The following is a 23,226-nucleotide window of genomic DNA, read 5'->3' as shown; positions in this document are numbered from 1 at the left end:
AAAGTCTATACAAAAAACCTCAAAATATTATCCAGATAATTATTCTAAACAAAACAAAGTGAACAGAAATGCTCTTGGATGCACACAGTTTTTATTTTTTGATTTAAAAAAAAAACAAAAACTTTGCTATCCATTCTTATATTTTAATAAAGATATAGTTGTGTCTTTGCCACACCATAAACAGCAATTATTCACTCAAGCAATTTATGGACGTATAAAATTTAGTAGTCCTGTAATAAATATGTAATACTTAACTAACATTTATAGCTTTAAAATGTGCAATAAATTTAATACTTTCTTTGTACAAAAGATAATAAAATCTTTTCAGTACACAGTGCATTATAACAGCACACCTGGGATTCAGTGGTCTTTCTCTATGTCCTCTCCTATTTTGTTTGTCTGTAACCTAAGCTAATGTGAGCGTGTTAGTGTCAGTGCCTGATACACAAGCTTGATATATCAGATGGCACTTGTTTTAAATTACATTCCAAAAGCTTAAGTGTGTATAAAAGGAGTATCATACAAACTGAAAGACCATAAACCCATTTTTCAATAACAAGTGCAATCAAGTGTCAGCCTGCATGAACCTGCAATCAATGAAAATCAATGAGGTCTATAAAGTAAACATTAAGAAATTAAGCTTGCTGCTTGTTAATGAATGAACCCCAGTTGCACATACAGTACTCCTGAATGGCGTTAATGACAGGGTGGCTCTCAGCAGTGTGGTTTAGAATAGTGTGGACAGTTTTATAGACTGAATTATACAAGCTGTCTGAGAGCACCAGACTGTCATGTTGGACCCACACAGAGAACCCGACATCAGCTCTTCACACAGCAGCACTCAGGAGAGCTCGAAACTGCAGTAGCGCTCCCACATCTGGAGTTCGCTGCTTGCTGCACACACCAGCAGGTACGACTCAGACTTCACCTGTGGCCAACGCACCTGAGAGACGGAGAGAGGAAAAGATATGCTTGTCAATGGCAGCTATATACCATGTGGGTACATAAACAGAAAGCCTTTATGCTTTAAAGATAAAAAGGCATGAATACACAGATCAGGCAAAACATTAAAACCACTAACACATGGCACCTTTTAGTGGGATATATTAGGCAACAAGTGAACATTTTGTCCTCAAAGTTGATGTGTTAGAAGCAGGAAAAATGGACAAGTGTAAGGATTTGAGCGAGTTTGATGAAGGACCAAATTGTGATGGCTAGACCACTGGATCAGGGCATCTCCAAAACTGCAGCTCTTGTGGGGTGTTCCCGGTCTGCAGTGGTCAGTATCTATCAAAAGTGGTCCAAGGAAGGAATAGTGGTGAACCGGCAACAAGGTCATGGCCGGTCAAGGCTCATTGATACACATGAGGAGAGAAGGCTGGCCCGTGTGATCCGATCCAACAGACGAGCTACTGTTGCTCAAATTGCTGAATAACTTAATGCTGGTTCTGATAAAAAGGTGTCAGAATACACAGTGCAATCAGTTGCCTATGGGGCTGTATAGCCGCAGACCAGTCAGGGTACTGAAGCAGAAATGGTTCAGGAATGGTTTGATGAGCACAACAACCAGTTTGAGGTGCTGACTTGGCCTCCAAATTCCCCAGGTCTCAATCCAATCCAGCATCTGTGGGACGTGCTGGACAAACTAGTCTGATCCATGGAGGCCCCACCTCGCAACTTACAGGACTTAAAGGATTTGCTGCTAACATCTTGGTGCCAGATACCACAGCACAGTGGAGTCCATGCCTTGATGGGTCAGGGCTGTTTTGGCAAGAAAAGGGGGACCAACACAATATTAGGCAGGTGGTCATAATGTTATGCCTGCTCGGTGTACTCTGTATTATTTTTGGCTGAAAACAATATACTGAATAGATAAAGAAGTGAGACAGTATGGCATTTGATTAGACAAGAGCAAAACTATATCACCTAAAAATGTCTCTGACACACGTTATCTGTTTAATTTCTAGATTTATTCATTTTGACTAATGTTGGTGGTTCAGCAGCATGATAATAGGATTTCATGCATGATGTGCGTGCCTTGTGTGCTGTTATGATAGATATTAGATTTTAGCTCTCAAATTTGATATCAAGTCTTCGTACTAGTGTTCAGTGTGTGAAGGCTAAGTATGTGGTGTTATGAGATCTTACTACTCTCACCCTGTGGAACAGCAGCAGGTGGCGCAGCAGAGGCCTCACTAGTGGGTAATGACAGGCAGGGGGCACTGCTGAGTTCTGCAAACATCAGGTCACCAGTTCAGGCTTGTAAAGTTGTGTACAGTACAGTATTGCGAAGCACAATGAGGAGAGATAATGGCTTGAGGATTAGTACTTCCTTTGTTCTCTCTTTCAAAATGCTCATAGTGTTTCAAAGTGTTTCATAATAATCTCACACATTAAAGTACCACTGATTTTGTACTTAAAATTAAAAATTGTGCAAAACAACAACAACAACAACAACAGAAAACTTCTAAAATGGCCTGGGAGCATCTTTATAGTTTTACCCTCAAAGTATATCAGTATCAGTAGCTGCTGTAATATGTGTCCTTCCACTGTCTGTGTTATTACATAAAGTGTGGCCAAGGCCTTTAGGGGTCTGTGAAGCACAGGCTATTATTTTTTTTATTAATTTACAGCATTGAAAAACACAACCCATAGTTGTCAGCCCATTTGTTTCAAACCTTATAACTCAAAAACAAGTAGGCCTTTAAATAATCAACAGAGACTTAATGTGTTCTGTCAGTTCTGCCAGTGGACGCATTGGAAACATTAAGTCTCAAAAATGAGAAAAATCTAACCAAAAATGGGACAAATCCAGAGTCCTAAGTGGAGTCCAAAGCTATTTATCAAACTTGGGTAATCAGTGAAATTTTTGGAACAGTAAATGAATCAACCTGACTGCTGCATTTTTGCTTATGCTTCACAGCTGTGCTTTAATGTACTGTATAATTAGCACAGAAGTAGCTGGCTAGTTTCCTGTTATTAAATTAGCTTGCTTTTGTTACAAGAAACTGGAATAATAGTTTTGATTGGTATTGTCATTTTCTCAGTGAATTATTTAATATTAGCCAAACAGCTGTGATTGTTCATTAAATGTTTAAGTAGGTGACTATTTTAGCACACAAGTTCTATGACTGAAAGGTAGCCACTATTAATCGTCATATTGACCGTAATGTACATACACTATATTGGCAAAAGTTTTGGGACATCTGCCTTTATATGCAGGAAGGGGTCATCCCCAAACTGTTCCCACAAAGTTGGGAGCATGAAATTGTCCAAAATGTCTTGGTATGAAGCTGAAGCATTAAGAGTTCCTTTCACTGGAACTAAGGGGCCGAGCCCAACCCCTGAAAAACAACACTTGAATTCAATGATTTGGAGGGGTGTCCCAAAACTTTTGGCCATATAGTTTATGTAATACTCCCTGCAGTAGTTTTTCCACAGAATTAGTAATAAATTTGTGTTTTAAATGGAAAAAAAACCTGAAACCAAGTCTATCAGTCCTTATAAAAGTATCAGTCTTTCAAGAGGAGTTAGTCTGTCAAGTTCTTGAGTTCAGGGCTACCTCCAGGCACTGTTGTACGAGCCATTTTCAATATAGTATTTTAAACAGCTGGTACTGCTCCATTCACACAGAAGCACAGAGAGGAAGCTAAGAGACAGGCTTACATCCCTGAAAGGCTCCACACAGCAGGCAGGCAGAAATACAGGCGATGGGCACATACACAGTTCTGCAGTCAGATGAAAAAAAGCCATTAGTGCAGTCCTGTGGAAAACGGAAACACACACATGTACAAGTCCCTTTCTCACATGACTAGGTACTACACTTTAAAGAAGAATGCACAGGCCAATAAGCCACACAACAGGAGAAAGGTCATGCTTTACTGTGTCTGGTGGCATGCACAATCGAAAGTGAGAGCTTGGTGCCTGTTCCACACATGTACAGCGTAAGAAGATACTGTAGGGTTTGTTTCTTGATGAATGGCTTGTTGGTGTGAAAGTAGCAGGCAGTGAGAGGTTGTTCAGTGCTCTGCTTTCTGGTCACGTGGCCTGGGTGAGGTACGACTTCACACGCTCTTTGATAGGCACGTGCTGGTGCAGACCTCGCAGTGGCCTATTCCTGGATGACACATTTATAACTGTTCTCTGGGTAAAGGTTTAAACATAAACATTCACTGCATAACAATGGGCTTTACTGTTTTTGTGTGTGGGTGAGTCGGTTTATGTCCATCTCATACTCTTCAGCAACTATTTTCAGCATAAAAGAGTATGTTATAACATAACTAGTTATAATTAAACAAAAGACTTTCTGACTCAAGACCTTTGTACCACAAAATGAAAGTTTCATTTGTTGTGCAATGGTTTCCATTAATAAAAAAACATCTTTTAAACATGTGACATCACAGATCTGAAAACAAACTTCAACTGTTTAGAGAGACGCAGGAAGTGGCCACTGTTATTGCAGTTTGACAGAGAAAATACAGTAAATTTCATGGACTCTGCAGTAGATCAACACGAGACGTTGGCAGTCATAGGCTAAACAAAAAGTCCCAAGATTAGGCTTCCAAAATTATTCCGCATTTCCATTCCATATGGGTTGTTTGTGTCATTACTTATGTTTTTTTTTCCAGCCATCTTTAACTGATTCAGTAGGTATATTCATGTGATTATGTTTTTCAGTTAGTGGTTCAGACCTGTACTGTCAACAAACCCTTCTTTACTTCACTTGAATTATTATAATATTATTATTATTTTACACAGCTGGTATAAAATGGCTTGACATTATAACTAGTACTAGTACTTCTTCAGTGATCCTGCAATCTGCCATTCTTTTTTAAACATGCTCAAATAACTAATGCTAAACTAAACTAAATAAACATTTTTTTAAAACTATGTAGCATGCCTCAGCTTGTTTAAGCTTATAGCTTTGTTTCTTGCCTTTGTCCTGCTGGTCCTTGAGTCTGTGGATCTCGTCATGCAGGGTTTGTACTTCTTGTTTCAGGTCTCTGTTTCTTTGCTCAGCCTCGCTCAGTTGCCTGAGGGAACAAGGCAATTCGGTTAGGAACAGTAGGATAATAACAGCAAATTGCAATTCAAATTGAAATAAATGGTAGTGAAGATGAGTAGGTATGAAAGGTAGGAGGATAAAGGTGTGCTCTCAGTTCCGCACTTGTGGGTGTGGTCTTGCTTAAACATTCTTCTGTGAAATATTCTCAGGTTTGACAAAAGTATGCAAGCATCTGTTATAAGGCCCAAAAGTGTGCTCACATGTATTTTCAGCCTTGGAGACAAATAGGTCAGTGGGCCAGGAAGGGCAGTGTGGTTTGTAAGGCAGTGGGTTAGAGAGAAAAGTAGGGCAGACAAGGAGCAGACAGGTATGCAAAGCAGGGAAGTGGGACAGGTAGTTTACCTCTGCAACTCCTGGATTTGAGTATTGTTCTGTTCTGTATCTGATGTGGTTGAAGGCTCTACAGTACTGTGTTCAAGGGCCAGGGGAAAATCTGTCTGTGTTGACATCTCATGAGGCTCCCTGAGCTGCCACACATGATTCTGAAATATTTACAGACACGCTCACTAATGTCATCTAGAACAACAAAAATAAGTCCATGGCACCTAGTGCTTGTAACACATGTAATTCAGTGCCTTAATTTTACATAATGAGCAAAACTAGGTTTGTTGTAGATACTTATATTTACTAAAAGGATGATATGCTCTGATATCTCAGTCTTATTAAAGAGGAATTAGTCAAACTTATTAATGAATCATGTGATTTAAGGAGATTGAAATAAAGACATGGTGTGTTATGCAATGCTGAAATATACAGCTGCCAACCCCCCCCCCCCCCCCCCAGAATGCTCCATCAATCCATCCACCCATCCATCCATCCAATCAATCAATCAACCATTGAACTTCAGTAACTGGTTTACCCTGGTCAGAATATGCATGTAGAATGTCCAGGGAACAATGGGACCAATCCTGGATGGGTCACCAGTGCATTGTAGGGTTCTATTCAAACATTCATTTACACGTATGGGCAATTTGGAAGGGCCAGTCATCACACCAGCATGTTATTGGGAGTTGGGAGGAAACCAGATAACCCAGAAGAAACCATGGAAATAGGGAGAACATTCACACACACAGTAACAGGAACTCAGGATCAAACCTCAAACCTGAGACCCTGGTGCTACATGCCACCCGCAGGATGAAGTGCTACTCAGGTATGACTTGTGATCTATAGTCTAATTTTATCTTAATATACCATTTTATATAAATTATCTACTATTCTGTGTGTGTTTTAATCATTATCACATTTCTTTGTATTGCTAGGTTTAAGAGACCGAGTTCCTGGTGAAATAATAATCATTATATGACATTTCTGGCATTTGGTAGACACCCTTTTCTAGAGCGACATAGGTTTTTATCTCATTTTATAAAACTGAGCAACTGAGAGTTAAGGGCCTTTGCTCAGTGACCCAGCAGTGGCAGCTTTAAACTCACAACTCAGTAGCAGTGGATCAGTAGTCCTAACCACCAAACTACCACATCCCCCACATACAGTATGAGACTAATGTCATTGCTGATGTTGTTTTCTTGTACCAGATTCTCCGGCAGGTACAGAGCCTCAAGAACTGGCTGCTGGTCAATCTCCATCATGATGTCTTGGCTGCGGTCCACAGCTCCTGTTTCTCTGTAAGAGAAGAATGAAGGAATAAATGAAGCAACACATCCCCTGTAGAAGATGACAGCAGCTATATGGAAAAAGTTGCAGTTTTATTGTTTATTTGATTCTTCATTAGCCTTCAGACCAGATAATGTAATGAAATAAATTTGCCAAATAAATAATAAGGGGAAAAGATGAATTCATTATCAATAATGAATGAAATGAATATTATTACAGGGATTTATCACCTGGTAGCTGTATAAGAGTATCCAACAAATGCTAGGTGAATTCCTCTAGGTGCTCTGTCCATTACATCAGTCAGAGTCTCCTACAAAACATAGAGACACACACAGGCATAATCCTAAGATCTCAGTGATTTATATCTTGTTAGGTAACCATAGATGGACACTAAAATATCATAAAATCCAGTGAATATTTTTGTACTGTTTCACTGAGGCAGTCATCCAGCACATCAAAGTTGGAAGTGTCTGTAGCATTGGAGACTTCAGGCCGATACGGAGCAGGCAGCTGGTGCAGGACACTCCACTCGAGCCCATTAAAGAAAGGATGACTTCGGAAATCTGCAGAACCATTTGCACCCAGCCTCTCATTCCTGTCACATAGCAAACCGGTGATGAGGGAACGTGCCTCCTCAGAAATGTCCACAGCAGATGCCGGGAACTCAAAATAATCCTGTAAAGGCCACACAAGCCATTATAATACTCCAATATCAATTCTCTTATACTACTTATGAACTGATGAGTAAGGACTTGCTTCCACTTTAATATCTCTCCTCTATCGTCTCATCTCCTCATTTACCTGAAAGTGGATTATTTTTGCATAGGTTTCAGACAGTGACTCTGCATAGAAGGGTGTGGTCCCCAGTAGCATCTCATATGCACAGACACCAAGAGCCCACCAGTCACACTCTACACCATAGCCTCCTCCCCCTTCTACTGCTCGCAAGATCTCTGGAGACAGGTAGTCTGGAGTACCAACAGCCAGAGAAGAGTGAACCTGCACACACACACATACCTTCAGACACGTCTCCACTTTACTCACCCACATTTATTAAGTCTGATTAAGTCAACACAAAAGACAGAACAGTGTGTCTGTAGAGTTTCCTGGATAAAGCACTGTGTCCTCACCAAGCCATCATCATGCAGTCTCAAACATGACCCAAAGTCCCCCAGTCGCACATGTCCATCTGCTGTTAGCAGGATATTATCAGGCTTTACATCTCTAAAGGAAAGAGCACAGATTTTACACCACACAACATTCTTATTACAGCTAAATATAACCCTAAAACTCGGGCTTGTACTAATATTCAGTGGATATAAATAGTCTACACACCCCTGATAAAAATAGAGTTTTATCTAACTACTGAAGCCATGGTCTGCAAAAAGCTTAAGCTCTCATAGTCAAAATGTAGCAAACAGGAGAAAGGTGTGAATGAATTTCCAAAACATTAGATGTACCATGAAAACTGTGAGGTCACCATCAACAAGTGGAGAAAACCGGGCACCACAGTGACATTAGACACAAGAAAAGGACATCCCTCTAAAATTGCCAAAATGACAAGGCAAAAACTTATCAGGCAGGCTGCCAAGGAACCTACAGCAACATTAAAAGGAGCAGCAGGAGTATCTGTTGAGCATTGTTCAATCTCTGCTGGTAAAACTCCTTATATTCTTTACATGTCTGGGCTGTGGGATAGGGTGGCTATTATTGGCTAATCTATTAGGCCTAAAAAATTTCCCAAAACTTAAGACAAGATGTGTTATGGTCTGATGAAGCCAAGGCTATGTTTTGGTTAAAAACAATACAGCTTATCACCCAAAGAACATCGTACCCACAGTAGAGCTTGGTGGTGGCAGCATCAAGTTATGAGGCAATTTTAAGGGTCTGTAGTCTTTTATATCAAATGTAAATATTTTGTCACTGATAATGATGACAATTTTAATGTGCTCTAAAGTCAGGCAAATAAACAGCTGAAGCAGTTGTACATACACCGGCATAACACTGTGAGCAGTGCCAGGTGAAGTGAATAAGACTGAGTATCTCCTCATCATGGCACCTGTTAGTGGGTGGGATATATTAGGCAGCAAGTGAACAATTTGTGCTCAAAGTTGATGTTAGAAGCAGGACAAATGGACAAGTGTAAGGATTTGAGTGAGTTTGATGAAGGACCAAATTGTGATGGCTAGACCACTGGATCAGAGCATCTCCAAAACTGCAGTTCTTGTGGGGTGTTCCCGGTCTGCAGTGGTCAGTATCTATCAAAAGTGGTCCAAGGAAGGAACAGTGGTGAACCGGTGATAGGGTCATGGGTGGTCAAGGCTCATTGATACACATGGGGAGCGAAGGCTGGCCCGTGTGATCCGATCTAACAGATGAGCTACTTTTGATGAGCTACTGGTTCTGTGGCTGTGTCCTCTTTCAGCAGGATAATGCACCATGCCACAAAGCAGAAATGGTTCAGGAATGGTTTGATGAGCACTACAACCAGTTTGAGGTGTTGACTTGGCCTCCAAATTCTCCAGATCTCAATCCAATCCAGCATCCGTGGGATGTACTGGACAAACAAGTCTGATCCATAGAAGCCCCACCTCACAACTTAAAAGATCTGTTGCTAACATCTTGGAGCCAGATACCACAGCACACCTTCATGGATCTAGTAGAGTCCGTGCCTCGACGTGTCAGGGCTGTTTTAGCCGCAAAAGGGGGGCCAACACAATATTAGGCAGGTAGTCATAATATTATGCCTGATCGTTGTATATGCAATATAATATTTAAAACACAGGTATTTCATAAATCCTTAACTACTAATAACTTTAAAACAAGTCAATAACATGAACTTGAATAGTGATTTCAAGTTTCAAGTGACACTAATGTCTCAGGTTTTTCAGTCATGAGATGATAAATTCAAATCCTTTCAGCGCCACAGCTATCCAAGAGACACCACTGAACTTTACGAACCAAAATAAATGATCTTTTCCCCAAACTGTCTTTGGTGTTTGTTCAAAAATAGCATGACATTCATGCCTTTTCTTATATAGATATCAACCTACTCCACTGCTCACACACATCATCTACCTGTGGACATAGCCAAGTCTGTGGACAGAGTCGATAGCCATCACCATCTCCGCCAAGTAAAACTGAGCCATGTCCTCTGGAATATGGTCACCAAATTTACTAAGCAATGTCAGCAAGTCTCCACCAACGTAGTAATCCATTGCTAAGTACTACAATGAAAAAACCACAGAAAACATATTATTTACATGTATACAGTGTGTTTGTTGACACGTAATATATTTGAAAAGAGCCAGCAGAAGTGTAAAGTATATGGAAAGCATGAAGCATACAAGGTAATTGTCATCTTGGAAGGCATAGTGCAACTCGGTGATCCAGCGACGATCCCCTTTTAGCAAAACCTCCCTTTCCTCCTGATAGCATGCTGTCTGAACATATGCATAAGAAAGAAAGAAAGAAAGAAAGAAAGAAAGAAAGAAAGAAAGAAAAAGGTAGAGAAACACTTAATGATGTGATACTGTAGTAAATTAATAGACCATGCAGAAGGCGATGTGAAGTGTTTTACCTCTCCACGCTTCAGCATGTCCCATTTGTTCATTATCTTCAGTGCATAGACCTGTTGAGTATTGCGCATTCTAGCCACAGCAACCTGTAACAACACAACTGCATATTTATATGTGCATATCTACTATATTTTCCATATTTAGACAATAAAAAGTCAAAGTGTCAAGCTCCGTACCTCACTGAAGGTCCCCCGGCCGATCACCTTCAAGATGTTGAAATCATCCCTTTTTATGCGGGTCTTCTTCACTTGGCTCACCAGAGGCTCCGCTAGGATTGGATAAGAGGAGTGTAATAATGTCAGCTGTGATTGGCTGTCACTTTATTTATAATGTTCTCTATACATACTCTATAGTATTGTGGTGAAGGCAGGTCAAAAAGTCTATTAAACTAATCCCCAACGAGTCCATGTAAGGGCTTTGCTTTTGTAGTGAAATAACTATAGGTTATAAAATAGTTCTTGCTATTGCTTACATTATAACAGCTGTAAACAGTTTCATTTATTAACAGATAAAATAAATGTGTTATTCTAGCTGCCAAAGCTACTGTTATTCTGAGTAATCAGAATTAAAAATGCATTCAAATAATAAGCAGTATGTATAAAATAGAAGCAGATTTAATGAATCATATACTGCATATCTGCATAACTCTAATTGTGAAAACAACTACACAAAATTGCCAAAAATTTTGGGACATCTGCCATTACATGCACATGAATGTAATATGGAGTTGTCCCGCCCTTTGCAGCTATAACAGCTTCAACTCTTCTTGGAAGGCTTTCCACAAGGTTTAGAAGTGTGTTTATGTTTAGGAATTTTTGACCATTCCTCTAGAAGTGTATTTATGAGGTCAGGCACTGATGTTGGACGAGAAGGTCTGGCTCACAGTCTCTGCTCTAATTCATCCCAAAGGTGTTCTATGGGGTTGAGGTCAGGACTCTGTGCAGGCCAGTCAAGTTCCTCCACACCAAACTCACTCATCCATGTCTTTATGGACCTTGCTTTGTGCACTGGTGTGCAGTCATGTTGGAACAGGAAGGGGTCATCCCCAAACTGTTCCCACAAAGTTGGGAGCATGAAATTGTCCAAAATGTCTTGGTATGAAGCTGAAGCATTAAGAGTTGCTTTCACTGGAACTAAGGGGCCGAGACCAACCCCTGAAAAACAACACCTGAACTCAATGATTTGGAGGAGTGTCCCAAAACTTTCCATCATACAACATTCTTTAAATAATCACCACTTTCTGACCAATGAGATTTAAGAATTCAACAGGAATAATATTATTAATAAATATCAAATTTTATTTCATCTGTAAGTTGTTATCTGCACAGCTGATTGTCACAGGACAGGTCAGTTTGTTGTTTGGCAGAATGGCTTGTGGATGTCTCAGCTTTTTGCAAAAACAGCCCAGAGAGTCTACTTGTTAAATTTTAAACAACGTGAAAAGATAAGCATTATGAAACTTTTGTGCTTTGTGCAAAGTTCAAAGTACAAAAGGTTACTTAAGTATCCTGTCATTACTTCAATACACTTACATCACTTTCTAAACACCTCTGGCTGTGGGCGTGGTGGAACGGGATAGACTTTACCCAAAACATTCTTTCTTTCTATTCCATTCCCCTCTTCCCCTCTCCTTGTTATCTCATCTTCTTTTAAATGAAACCTCTCTCAGTTTATCTTTCTTTTCACAAACTTCTTGTAACTTCTCTGTATCCAAAGTCTCTTCCAGTCTCTGTCCCCCTGATATGAGGATTGTCCCAGTGCTCTGCTGCCTCAGTTAGTATTGTGAGAAGTGTTTGGGACATGGGAGAAACACTTCTGGAAACTTCTTTCCACTAAAACAGTTTACACTGTTGCCTTGCTCTCACATTCCTCTCGTGTATGTGTATGTCTGTGTGTATGAGTCTACGATCCAAGGCACTGGAAAAACTTGCCTTAAAAAAGTCTTAGGCAGTTGCAACCTATTCTTAGTATCATCTGTTCTATTTCTGAACACGTCTTTCTTAAAGAGAAACCGTTTTGCCTGAGGCTGGACTCTTAATAAGAAAAGGGCTTATCGAAAGGTAAAGGTAGGGAGGAAGACACTGCCTAGAAAATTCCAGTGGAATACCTGCAAGTTATGCTTTCTACTTCAAATGATCAAACAAAAAAGTAGAACGCTGTTCATTTTCAGCCTTCATTGATGATTGGATAAATGTCTGAAATACTTTAAAAGTGCATAGCATTCTCTAATAACCCAAGCAAAAAGATTCAAACGATTCCTTTTTTCAAAATCAATGTGATTCAGCAGGACTGTAAATGTGATTCATGGTGCAGATGTCCGATTTATCATTTCTGGTTCCTCTTGTCACTTCCTAGAATACGTTCATGGGGTCATTAAAAATTTGGAAGGTTTGCACAAAAGTTATTGCTGGGAACTGAACTCTGGTTAATGCACAGTTCAGTAGTGTGGTTGTCTTGTCTTATGGCAAAAGCTTGTATGGAGAATTGTTGGCTGTTTGTTTAAAGCTATCAGGGTTCAGTTTGATACATATATTTTAAACTGAAATGTAAATAAAATCAAATGAATGCAGTGTTCCCATCCAGGTTTTAAGACGTGGGTAGCAAAGTGGTGGCATTACATAATTATATATGGGTTTGTTCCTCATAAAAAAATGAATGAACATGTAATAAAGTTACACGATATTGCCAAAAGTTTTGGGACACTCCTCCAAATCACTTAGTTCAGGTGTTGTTTTTCAGGGGTTGGACTCGGCCCCTTAGTTCCAGTGAAAAGAACTCTTAATGCTTCAGTTTCATACCAAGACATTTTGGACAATTTCGTGCTCCCAACTTTGTGGGAACAGTTTGGGGATGACCCCTTCCTGTTCCAACATGACTGCACACCAGTGACCAAAGCAAGGTCCATAAAGACATGGATGAGTGAGTTTGGTGTGGAGGAACTTGACTGGTCTGCACAGAGTCCTGACCTCAACCCCATAGAACACCTTTGGGATGAATTAGAGCAGAGACTGTGAGCCAGACCTTCTCGTCCAACATCAGTGTCTGACCTCACAAATGCGCTTCTAGAGGAATGGTCAAAAATTCCCATAAACACACTCCTAAACCTTGTGGAAAGCCTTCCCAGAGGAGTTGAAGCTGTTATAGCTGCAAAGGGCGGGACAACTCCATATTACATTCATGTGCATGTAAAGGCAGATGTCCCAAAACTTTTGGCAATATAGTGTATTTGTGGTATCAGTTACTGGTAAAGATATCACTGTACATCTTTGGATCAAAATCTTTTCTTGCTACTATGTTGATCAACTTCATGTCGTAATGACTGATAAGATTCAGGATTCAGGACTGTTTCAGGAAGAAAAGGGTCTAATCTATGACAGGTCCTCACAGTGTTGTTTTATGTTATGGCTGTTGCTAAGATACACAGCAACCTGATTGCATTTATTGCGTGAGAAGAGAAGTGAGTAATGATTTCTGATCAAACATCAGAAGTATGGCGTGAGTCACTCATGAGCATATAGATTAAAAAAAACAAACCTTAGACCGTGTACTTTCCCAAATCTCCACTCAAGGAAAAATCAATTTCTAATCAATAATTGAAGAAGTGCTGGTGTCTTACACCTTTGGACTAAATGTACTGGGATGCAATTAGCACTAAGTTTTTTCATTCACTAGCTAACACACACACACACACAGACACACAATGTGTATGTGTTATATGTGTACAGGAAGATGAGATCATATGGACATAAGAAGAAATTATTTGAAGACAGTGTAAATTGGGACAGTGGGACTTCCTGACAAATAAATGCTTATAAATTTAATCAAGAGCAGGATCAAGACTCTCTATGCAGAGATGAGACCTAAAAAATCTTTCACTACATCCACAAGACTTTTTTTTTTTAACTATTTGTATATTCATCTTGTTTTTGTTTCAACCGTAATTTAATAGAAAAATCTTTCGACCACATTTTTTAAACAGTACATTTCTCTATAATTATATATTTGTAATGTCACAGTGGCGTATTAGCATCATTCCTAACAATTAATATGTTTTATCAGATGACAGTGAGAACGAGACCTAATACCATCACTGTTAGCTGCTCACTCTATGTTTGTATTATCAAGGCAGTTTGTATTGTGACAGCTAGCTTTTAGCAAATCATGCTAGCTAACATTTTAGGTAGAAAGCTGTTAGTTAAGTAGCCTTTATTTGTCACATATACATTGAAATTATTTCTTCGTATATCCCATCCTTGGAAGTTGGTCATCAGAGCGCAGGTTCAGCCATGATGCAACACCCTTGGAGGAGAGGAGTTAGTTAGCCTTAGCTAATGTTTCCCCACATTCCTTGGTTCTGTGGTGAAAGCGTCACTAATTTACCCCCAGTAACTAAAATCAGTGAGTGATTTAAGGCATTTTTGTGAATTTTTCTTGTAGAGTTCTCTACTTTAACTTTAGTTCAGAGTTGCAGGTATGCAATATTAATATTAAAATTAACTAAGACTTTCAAAAATAAAATAAGACTTTCACTACTGTGTAACAGTACTGAATTTTTGATTCTTCTCAAAACAGAGCACTTATCCCAATAGCTGTAGCCAATCGGCTTCCACACTGGGGGCAGTGACACAGTCATGATGCTGATGTTGAGGCCTTGGCCTGCTTGTGGAAAGTTGGGAGTCACTCCACACCCTTCCTCCTGTTTACCACTTCCCCTATCCTGTGGAGCAGAGCTGAGCAGGCTGCCAGTCACATAAATGGAAATATCTCTATAACAGACACAATGCCAATGAATCTCTCTTGCTCTTCTCTCTATTCATGACATACGTAAACAAGTTTTCCCTAATCCTCCTGCGTGACTGGATGTGTACTGGCAGCTGACACTATGTGGGAGCTGGAGACTCAGTTGTAACTTAAGCAAAAAATAACTCAGCCTTTGATGAGGTTTGGTTTGCTCTGTCCAGTGGCCACTGGTATTCTAGCACCTGTTAGATACCCAGTGATTCAGCACTTCTGGCATTGTGCCACTTTACACATATGCAGTCATCCATATCGTTGTTTAAAGTGTCTTTACAAGCAGCCTATATTGACTGTACATAACAGAACACTAGAGTGTTTGAGGACAAGTGTGCTCCTGTGCCTGTTCCTGTGTGTGTTTATTCTGGCTATATCTGCTGCTTCTCCCTCATGAAGTCATAAAGTCATGGCCAACAGACCTCCATGTACGGAGTGACCAGAACAGTGTGTTTGTGTGTGTAGAGGGCACAAATAAATGTGGCAGAGACAGCTAATTTGGTCATAAACCAGTTGGCACTTTAGCATAAATCTCTGGTTAAGTCATGAGTCTCTGGTTCATTAGCTGCTCAGCACAGTGAAAACCTAATTATTAATGTGCCTAGGATTAAAACCCATCCTGACCCTAACCTCAGCATCCAACAGGAAACATTTGGCTCTTTCAGTTTTTAAATAAATAGCAGCATTATAGCAGTTTTCTTTACATGGATCAGCTCCAAAAAGTCAGACGTTCCTATCATTGTGAGGATATTTGATCCTGGCAAAGATATAAAAATATTGCCCACATCCAACACACACACACACACACAAATACACATATTCAAAGAGTCTTGTGATGATCCGTGAAGTTCTGGGACACATGGTAACTTTGGCACACTCTCTATCACGTGACTACATCACCTCAGAACAGTGTTCCCTTTCACGACCTTGTGTTCATGTTCACCTCCCAGCTACATCCTTCCTGAGCCCACTGGAGCTCAACACAGTTACCAAGCAAACAAAACACACACACACACCCCCACACACACACACACACACACACACACATGCACACACAGAGGGAGCGCTACTGACCCCACTGCAGGAAGCGTCTGATGTATCTATCTCTGGCTGTATCGGAGGACTGGAACTCCTCGTAGACTCCAACAAGCAGGTCAAGTAGTGTCTGAAGTCCCACAGGACTATGAGGCGAGCTCCCCACTGTCATACCAGGCTCCTTCAGCATCTTCTCTCTGGGCAGAGGGGCCTCTCGGGGCCCAGGGCCCGTGGACATAGTGGCACACCACAGCTTACAGTCTGTTTTCAGCTGCAGCTCTATTCCATAGCCTCCAATAAAGGACACTCCCTATTCACCCAGTCTTAGAAATCTGTACACTACCACTAACCTCAAAAAATACGGAACATACTTTAATACACTTACCCAGTCTTCAGTGCACACTGTTCTTTTTAATCTCCCTCACAAATCAACCCCTCTCTCTCTCTCTCTCTCTCTCTCTCTCTCTCTCTCTCTCTCTCTCTCTCTCTCTCTCTCTCCCTCTCTCTGTCTTTCACTTTGTCTGTTGTTGCCTTATTCTTCTCCCCTGGCGTCTGTGCGTTTGTCCAGCAAGCACTGATTCCAGCTCTGGCTCAAGCCCTTTTTTGGTGTGTGTCTCCCTCCCCCTTGTTTCTGTTCTCTCTCTCTCTCTCTCTCTCTCTCTCTCTCTCTCTCTGGTTCTCTGTCTCTCTCAACTTCTCTCTATCTCTCAGGTACTGTGCACTTGCATTCATTTAATTTTCTTTGTCAGAGTTCCTCTTCTAAATGTCCCATTTAGCACTTCCTACTTGCACAAGAGTTCCCTGTTCTCTTCCCTTCCTGAAAACTACATATTTAATGTGACTCACTTTCTAATGCAGATGCATGCTTCCCTGCTCTTCATCCCTCCTTCATCACAGTTGTCCAGTTTTCAGCATACCAGTACTGACAGCTCTACACCCTTTGTCCTGTGGTGGGTATGTCCTGAACAGCTGTTGCTCTTGATTCTCACCGAGGGCAGAACTTTCACTGTCTCTCTCTCTCTCTCTCTCTCTCTCTCTCTCTCCTAACTTGTTGCCCTCCCTCTGTTGTACACATTGCCTCGTCAACCCTCCCTTTTTCATTCTCTGTTTATTTATAATATTTTGCCCTTTCTCTTCGATGACTGAATGCACCACTTCTTAGTTTCGCCCACTTTGAGATCGGAAAGCATCCTGATGTGACTCTTTTATAGCTTTATAGAATTAGATAGCAATTGACTTCATTCATTGCAATTTACTTCTAAAGCATTTTTTTTGTACTTCATTAAATAATCATGCTATGCACTAAAAGGTCTAATTGAAATTAGTGTAAAATATACTTCAAGAGATACTTCACAACCATTTACAATTATGATCTTTCTATTTATATAAAAGAACAACACTTTTAAACAAAAAGATGGGTGGAGTTTTAATTAGATAGACATACAAGTTGTAATTAAATTGAAATGTTACCTTACTGGCTCTATTTCTGACACCCAAATCTGAAATGATTGTATTATTTGACATACAAAGTGAGAATCATTCAGTTATATAAGTCTAGGTGGCTGTTCGAAGTCCAGAGAACTTTCGCTGATAAAGAAAACTAGAGCTAGTGATTGCATTGCCTTCTGTTTGTTTGAAAAGGCAAAAGAAGGAAGTAGTGCTAACTACTAAGCATGCCTAAAGGTGTTGTTATTTGCAAGGGAAATAAGTTGTCTCTGGAGACAAAAGTGCACATGGATTCTTGAAACTGAAAGCTAAATTCAGGTAAATGGAACATCCCTTGTTTATGAAAACTGCCCACCTGCTGGTAGGACTGGAACACCCCTGTTTTTTTGGTGCTCTACATTGTGTTATGGTGCTCTCTAGTGTTTAATCATAGATTAATCTGCAAATCATGACATTTTTTTAGGCAAGTTATTCTACTTTTATATGTTAATGAATATCATGTACACAGATGCTGGAAAAGCCTGCCCTGGAATAGCACGTTTGTTGGGAATGTTTGTTATCAGCTCAGGTCCTCTGCCAAATATTTGCATCCCATTTTCATTTCAGCGGCCTCAACAGGGGATCGCAAGCTGGTTGAGTAACGCATGATGAGGTAAAGATGGATATTTATGAAAATGAGTAAACATGAAGCAGCTCACTGTTGCTTTGTGACTTGTGCAACATTCACGGCATTTGGCAGGCGCCCTTATCCAGAAGGATTTATTGACAACTGAGGGTTTGCTCAGGAGCCCAGCAGTGGCAGCATGGTGGACCTGGGATTTAATCTCACAACCTTCTGTTTAGTAGTCCAATACCTTAACCACTAAGCTATCACATAAAACATCAATAATGTGCAACCCTAATACAAAAACCTAGTCCCCTGAGTCTAAACAACTGAAGAAATGAAGAGAGTTTTTTTCTCTGTGTGTGTGAGCTCATGGACATTACAAAATTATACAACAACCAAGCATAACATTATGACCACCTGCCTAATATTGTGTTGGTCCCCCTTTTGCTGCCAAAACAGCCCTGACCCGTCATGCACCTTTCATGCACACACCTTTCTATCAGAACCAGCATTAACTTCTTCAACAATTTGAGCAACAGTAGCTTGTCTGTTGGATCGGATCACACGGGCCAGCCTTCACTTCCCTCATGCGTCAATGAGCCTTGACTGCCCATGACCCTGTCACCGGTTCACCACTGCTCCTTCCTTGGACCACTTTTGATAGATACTGACCACTGCAGACCGGGAACACCCCACAAGAGCTGCAGTTTTGGAGATGCTCTGATCCAGTGGTCTAGCCATCACAATTTGGTCCTTCAACAAACTCGCTCAAACTCGCACTTGTCCATTTTTCCTGCTTCTAACACATCAACTCTGAGGACAAAATGTTGACTTGCTGCCTAATATATCCCACCCACTAACAGGTGCCATGATGAGGAGATCATCAGTCTTATTCACTTCACCTGGCACTGCTCATAATGTTATACCTGATCGTGTATTTATCAGTGAAAAAATATTTCAGATGACAGCAGATTCAAATGTATTGAAATGTTTTATGCAAAAAACACAAGATTTAAAGCTGCTCAGTATCACAGTATCATATTTGCAATCAGAATCAGAAACTGACCCGTAGAGAAAGCCGTGGTCATTTCAATCCTGGCTGATATTGCGGAGGAATGCAACTGTTATAAATGATAGCCTTAGGAAAATTTACTGCAGTTTTATTAAAAGCATAAAAGCCACACATCTAACATATGTTTTGCTTGTGGATAAGCCAATGCCAGTGTGGCATAATAATATTAAGAGATTTTGGAAAACTTTGTAAAATTAACAAAGTCGGTTATATAATATATTTCATTCAACAAATAGATTTATAGACGGATAGATGGTGGTCGCTGAAGTGGTTAAGGCTCTGGGTTGTGGACTGGAAGATCAGGGTTCAAGCCCCAGCACCGCCAAGCTGCCACCGTTGGGCCCTTGAGCACCCACCCTGCTCTTAAAATGTTTTTTCAGTCCACCTGAGGAGGTGTGAGTAAACCAGAGAACCAATAGGAACCCCATGTGATCACTGGGAGAACATGTGAAATCATGTAAAATGCTTATCAATACAAACATACAAATTATTATCATGAATTTCTAGATCATCTCATGTAACAAAGGAAACATCCAAACCTATTCGTTCCTAAAATAAATAAAATGAAAATACCACTGTATTGGTGCACAATTTCACATATTATTATTGTCTTATACAATTTTTGTGTGAAACTACAACTAGCTACATCACCTAGCTTGTAACTCAGCTTCCTCCTGAGATACTAAAATGTTTATAAGCATTCATTATTCTTTTCATGAAATCAGGAAAACTGCCTACACAACACTGCTATGATATGTAAATGAGTGCTCTCATATGTGAGGAAGAAAAGTACAGAAATATAGAATAATGCCAGTAATCCCACTATTTCAAATCAATAGTAACTAATCATAGTGTAAACAGTAAATCAGCAGGGTCGTCTTACTTTGGAGATCCTTCTGAATCATCTCATTGCAGTACCTCCTGATCACTCAGGATTCATCAGAAAACTGAGGCTATGCAGCTGAAGGAGCAAGGAGAATGTCTGCCCTCTAGAGTGGAGCCTACACATCTGACCACAGAAGTAGAAAAGGTAAGGAAAATAACTTCAGAGGCTGCTAGAGATGTTGCTCTAGATAGAGGAGAAGAAATGCCACTTTCCAGAAACAGTGAATCCCTCAAACCACCGTCTTATCTACATCGGACAGAGGAGGGAGATGTAAGTGTAAGAGTGTAAGAGTCACCGAATGCTTCTACAAAAGTGTATTTAATAGGCAGTGGAACTGGAATTGTATCAGATACTCCAATGCTGATATATTTTTTTGGACATTTAGAAGCCTTCATTTAAGGAGAAATTACCTCAACTGACTTGTCTATCAACATTGGCATCATTAATTTATCGGATTAAAGGTCAAAAAATGTTCTCTAGGTTCTGGACTTTTCATGAAAGGCTCCATATATCACACTGTATCATGTTATTTGGGGAGAAATAGAATCTGGTCAATAAGTATTTGGAGTATTTGAACTTTTTTCTGCAATTATTTGTCTCTGTATTTCACCACAGTGGATTTGAAATGTGATTGCTTCACATATATAGTCTCTAGGCTCAAGTATTTGGACAAGTGACTGATAAGCAGTTTTATGGACAGGTGTAGCATGTTTAATCATTATTACATGATAAATTAAGGAGAATAAAGCTCTGGAATCAACTCAAAACTCTGATCATACAGTTCAAAGAGGAGTTGATGCAAGTGAAGTCCATCATTAGGCTAAAAAAATAGACTTATTAAAGAGATAGCAGACTTTGGAGTTTCTTAAAATGAAGTACTACACAGGTAACCAAAAGGCCTAGAAGAACATGGATTTTTTCCCGCTACATAAAGTATTCTGCAATCATCCACGTTAGTTTTCTTCCATGTTCTTCTAGGCCTTTCTGTTACCTGTGTAGTTCTTCATTTTAAGAAACTCCAAAAACATCCAGCCAAGTCAAGAACACTCTCAAGGAGGTAGGCGTATCAATGTCCAAGTCTACAATCACGAGACACCTTCATGAATTTAAATACAGAGGATTTACCTCAAGATGCAAACCACCGCTAACACTCAAGGACAGAAAGACCAAATTAGCCTTTACTAGGAAACATCTTAAAAAGCCTAGCCTTCTAGAACAAGATTCATTGGACAGATGAAACCAAGAGTACCAGAATTATGAGAAAAAGGGAGCATGGAGAATGAAAGAAAGGGCTCATGATCCAAAGCATAACACATCATCTGTCAAACATGGTGGAGGAATTGTTATGGCATGTGTACGTATCAGATGTATTAAAAAAAAAAAAAAAAAAAACTGGGTCACTGGAGTTTTTTGACTGCTGCTAGAATTCTGAAATGTATAGAGATGTACTTTCTGCTCAGATTCAGATAAATACTGCAAAACTGACAGGACAGCATTTCACACTAGAGATGGATAATGACCCAAAACAAACTACGTAAGCAACCCGAGAGCTTCTTAAGGCAAAGAAAGGGAATATTCAGTCACCAGACCTCAACCTAATTGAGAATAAAGACAAAATGGAAGAAGACTACTTCCGTGTTGTTTTAATGAATACAAAATAGAAAGTGTCTATAGACTTCAGGCATTCACTGACTGCAAAGTATTTACATCCAAGCTCTAAAAAATATTTAGAAATATGTTTGTTTGCTCAATTAGATTTGAGCCTGACTGTTAATATAATATTTTTGTTAAACCTCTTTAATCACATCATGATCGATTCAATTCAGATTCGTTATGGCTGAAGTGAAATTAGAAAAACTGTTCTCACTATTCAAATACTTATAGACATGATTAGTGCTAAATTCATAGATTTTACAATGTATAGACTAGAGGAAAGTGAGTATACATCGATCAGCCATAACATTGTGAGCAGTGAGAGGTGAAGTGAATAAGACTGAGTATCTCCTCATCATGGCACCTGTTAGTGGGTGGGATATATTAGAAAGCAAGTGAATATTTTGTCCTCAGAGTTGATGTTAGAAGCAGGAAAAAGTGTAAGGATTTGAGCGAGTTTGATGAAGGGCCAAATTGTGATGGCTAGACCACTGGATCAGAGCATCTCCAAAACTGCAGCTCTTGTGGGGTGTTCCTGGTCTGCAGTGGTCCAAAAGTGGTCCAAGGAAGGAACAGTAGTGAACCGGTGACAGGGTCATGGGCGGTCAAGGCTCATTGACGGACATGGGGAGCGAAGGCTGGCCCGTGTGATCCGATCCAACAGACGAGCTACTGTTGCTCAAATTGCTGAAGAAGTTAATTCTGGTTCTGATAGAAAGGGGTCAGAATACACAGTACATGAAGGGTCAGGGCTGTTTTGGCAGAAAAATGGGGACCAACACAATATTAGGCAGGTGGTCATAATGTTATGCCTGGTCAGTGTATATTTAAAAGGCTTGCCTCTTTGAAAATAGAAATATTCAGACAGTATGATTATGTAACATAGCAGACTGCACTTTATATTGAGTATATCCCTGAATGGCAGAGGATAATGGAGATGCTTTTTTATCCAGCAGACTAAGGAGTTTATTATAGATTTCCAGTTAATACTAATTTGTAAGTGTGTGTACATTTGAGTTTCTCAACCTTGGCACATTTTAATGTTTGCTTTACTCTAACTCACCAAGTCTGACTCAAGTTGTGTAAGTAGCTGATTGGTTCTCTTGGTTAGTTAAAAACAGGGAAAATGTGCAGGAGTACTCTTGGACCAGGAATAGAAAACACTAACTGTATGCAGCAAAATGACTCAATTTTCACAAGAGCTACTTTATATACATGTATACTCTTTTTTATCTAAAACAGAAAATAACACATTTTGTACATTTATAACACAACATGCTATCTTTTTCTTAATATTTTCCTTACTGAGTATCTAGAATATTCTCCTGATTCCCCTTTACTCTATTTGCTTTGATCCTAAAATATGTTAGCATATCGAAAGGCAGATTTTATTTAAGACACAATATCCTTCCTGTTGCTTCTTATCGAAGCAATATATTTCTGACTGCCTACATACAAGGGGACACAACCGGTATGGATGAT

General features: G+C 39.8%; 1 protein-coding gene across 5 annotated transcripts; it reads right to left on the bottom strand.

The window, feature by feature from the left end:
* Nucleotides 1-389: 389 nt before the first annotated feature.
* LOC131366928 (myotonin-protein kinase) lies at nucleotides 390-17,099 on the bottom strand. Of its 5 annotated transcripts, none has more exons than XM_058411958.1 (15): nucleotides 16,120-17,098; nucleotides 10,431-10,522; nucleotides 10,257-10,340; nucleotides 10,024-10,119; nucleotides 9,755-9,903; nucleotides 7,807-7,900; nucleotides 7,478-7,675; nucleotides 7,103-7,351; nucleotides 6,907-6,986; nucleotides 6,595-6,685; nucleotides 5,408-5,547; nucleotides 4,936-5,033; nucleotides 3,667-3,728; nucleotides 2,158-2,232; nucleotides 390-943 (listed from the first exon to the last, which is right to left on the bottom strand). In XM_058411958.1, the coding sequence occupies exons 1-15, from the start codon at nucleotides 16,316-16,318 to the stop codon at nucleotides 842-844; spliced, it is 1,809 nt and encodes a 602-aa protein (XP_058267941.1). In that variant the 5' UTR covers nucleotides 16,319-17,098; the 3' UTR covers nucleotides 390-841. The 5 variants fall into 5 exon arrangements, 4 of the variants coding, with proteins under 4 accessions (XP_058267941.1, XP_058267945.1, XP_058267942.1 ...); XM_058411962.1 differs by having other exon boundaries at nucleotides 16,927-17,098; XM_058411959.1 differs by lacking the exon at nucleotides 3,667-3,728 and having other exon boundaries at nucleotides 16,120-17,099.
* Nucleotides 17,100-23,226: the final 6,127 nt, after the last annotated feature.

Source organism: Hemibagrus wyckioides, linkage group LG16, assembly GCF_019097595.1.
Source record: "Hemibagrus wyckioides isolate EC202008001 linkage group LG16, SWU_Hwy_1.0, whole genome shotgun sequence".
Taxonomy (NCBI): Eukaryota; Metazoa; Chordata; class Actinopteri; order Siluriformes; family Bagridae; genus Hemibagrus; species Hemibagrus wyckioides.
The sequence above is the reverse complement of the archived record's forward strand: the minus strand, read 5'-3'. Positions and strand labels throughout refer to the sequence as shown.

Excerpts from the sequence above, each read along its gene's own strand:
- LOC131366928 (XM_058411958.1), bottom strand. The coding sequence starts at position 16,318 with ATGTCCACGGGCCCTGGGCCCCGAGAGGCCCCTCTGCCCAGAGAGAAG. Across the intron at positions 10,341-10,430 it reads GCCGGGGGACCTTCAGTGAG|GTTGCTGTGGCTAGAATGCG; the intron begins GTACGGAGCTTG and ends GTGTTGTTACAG. Across the intron at positions 3,729-4,935 it reads CAAGGACCAGCAGGACAAAG|AACTGTGTATGTGCCCATCG; the intron begins GCAAGAAACAAA and ends ATCTGACTGCAG.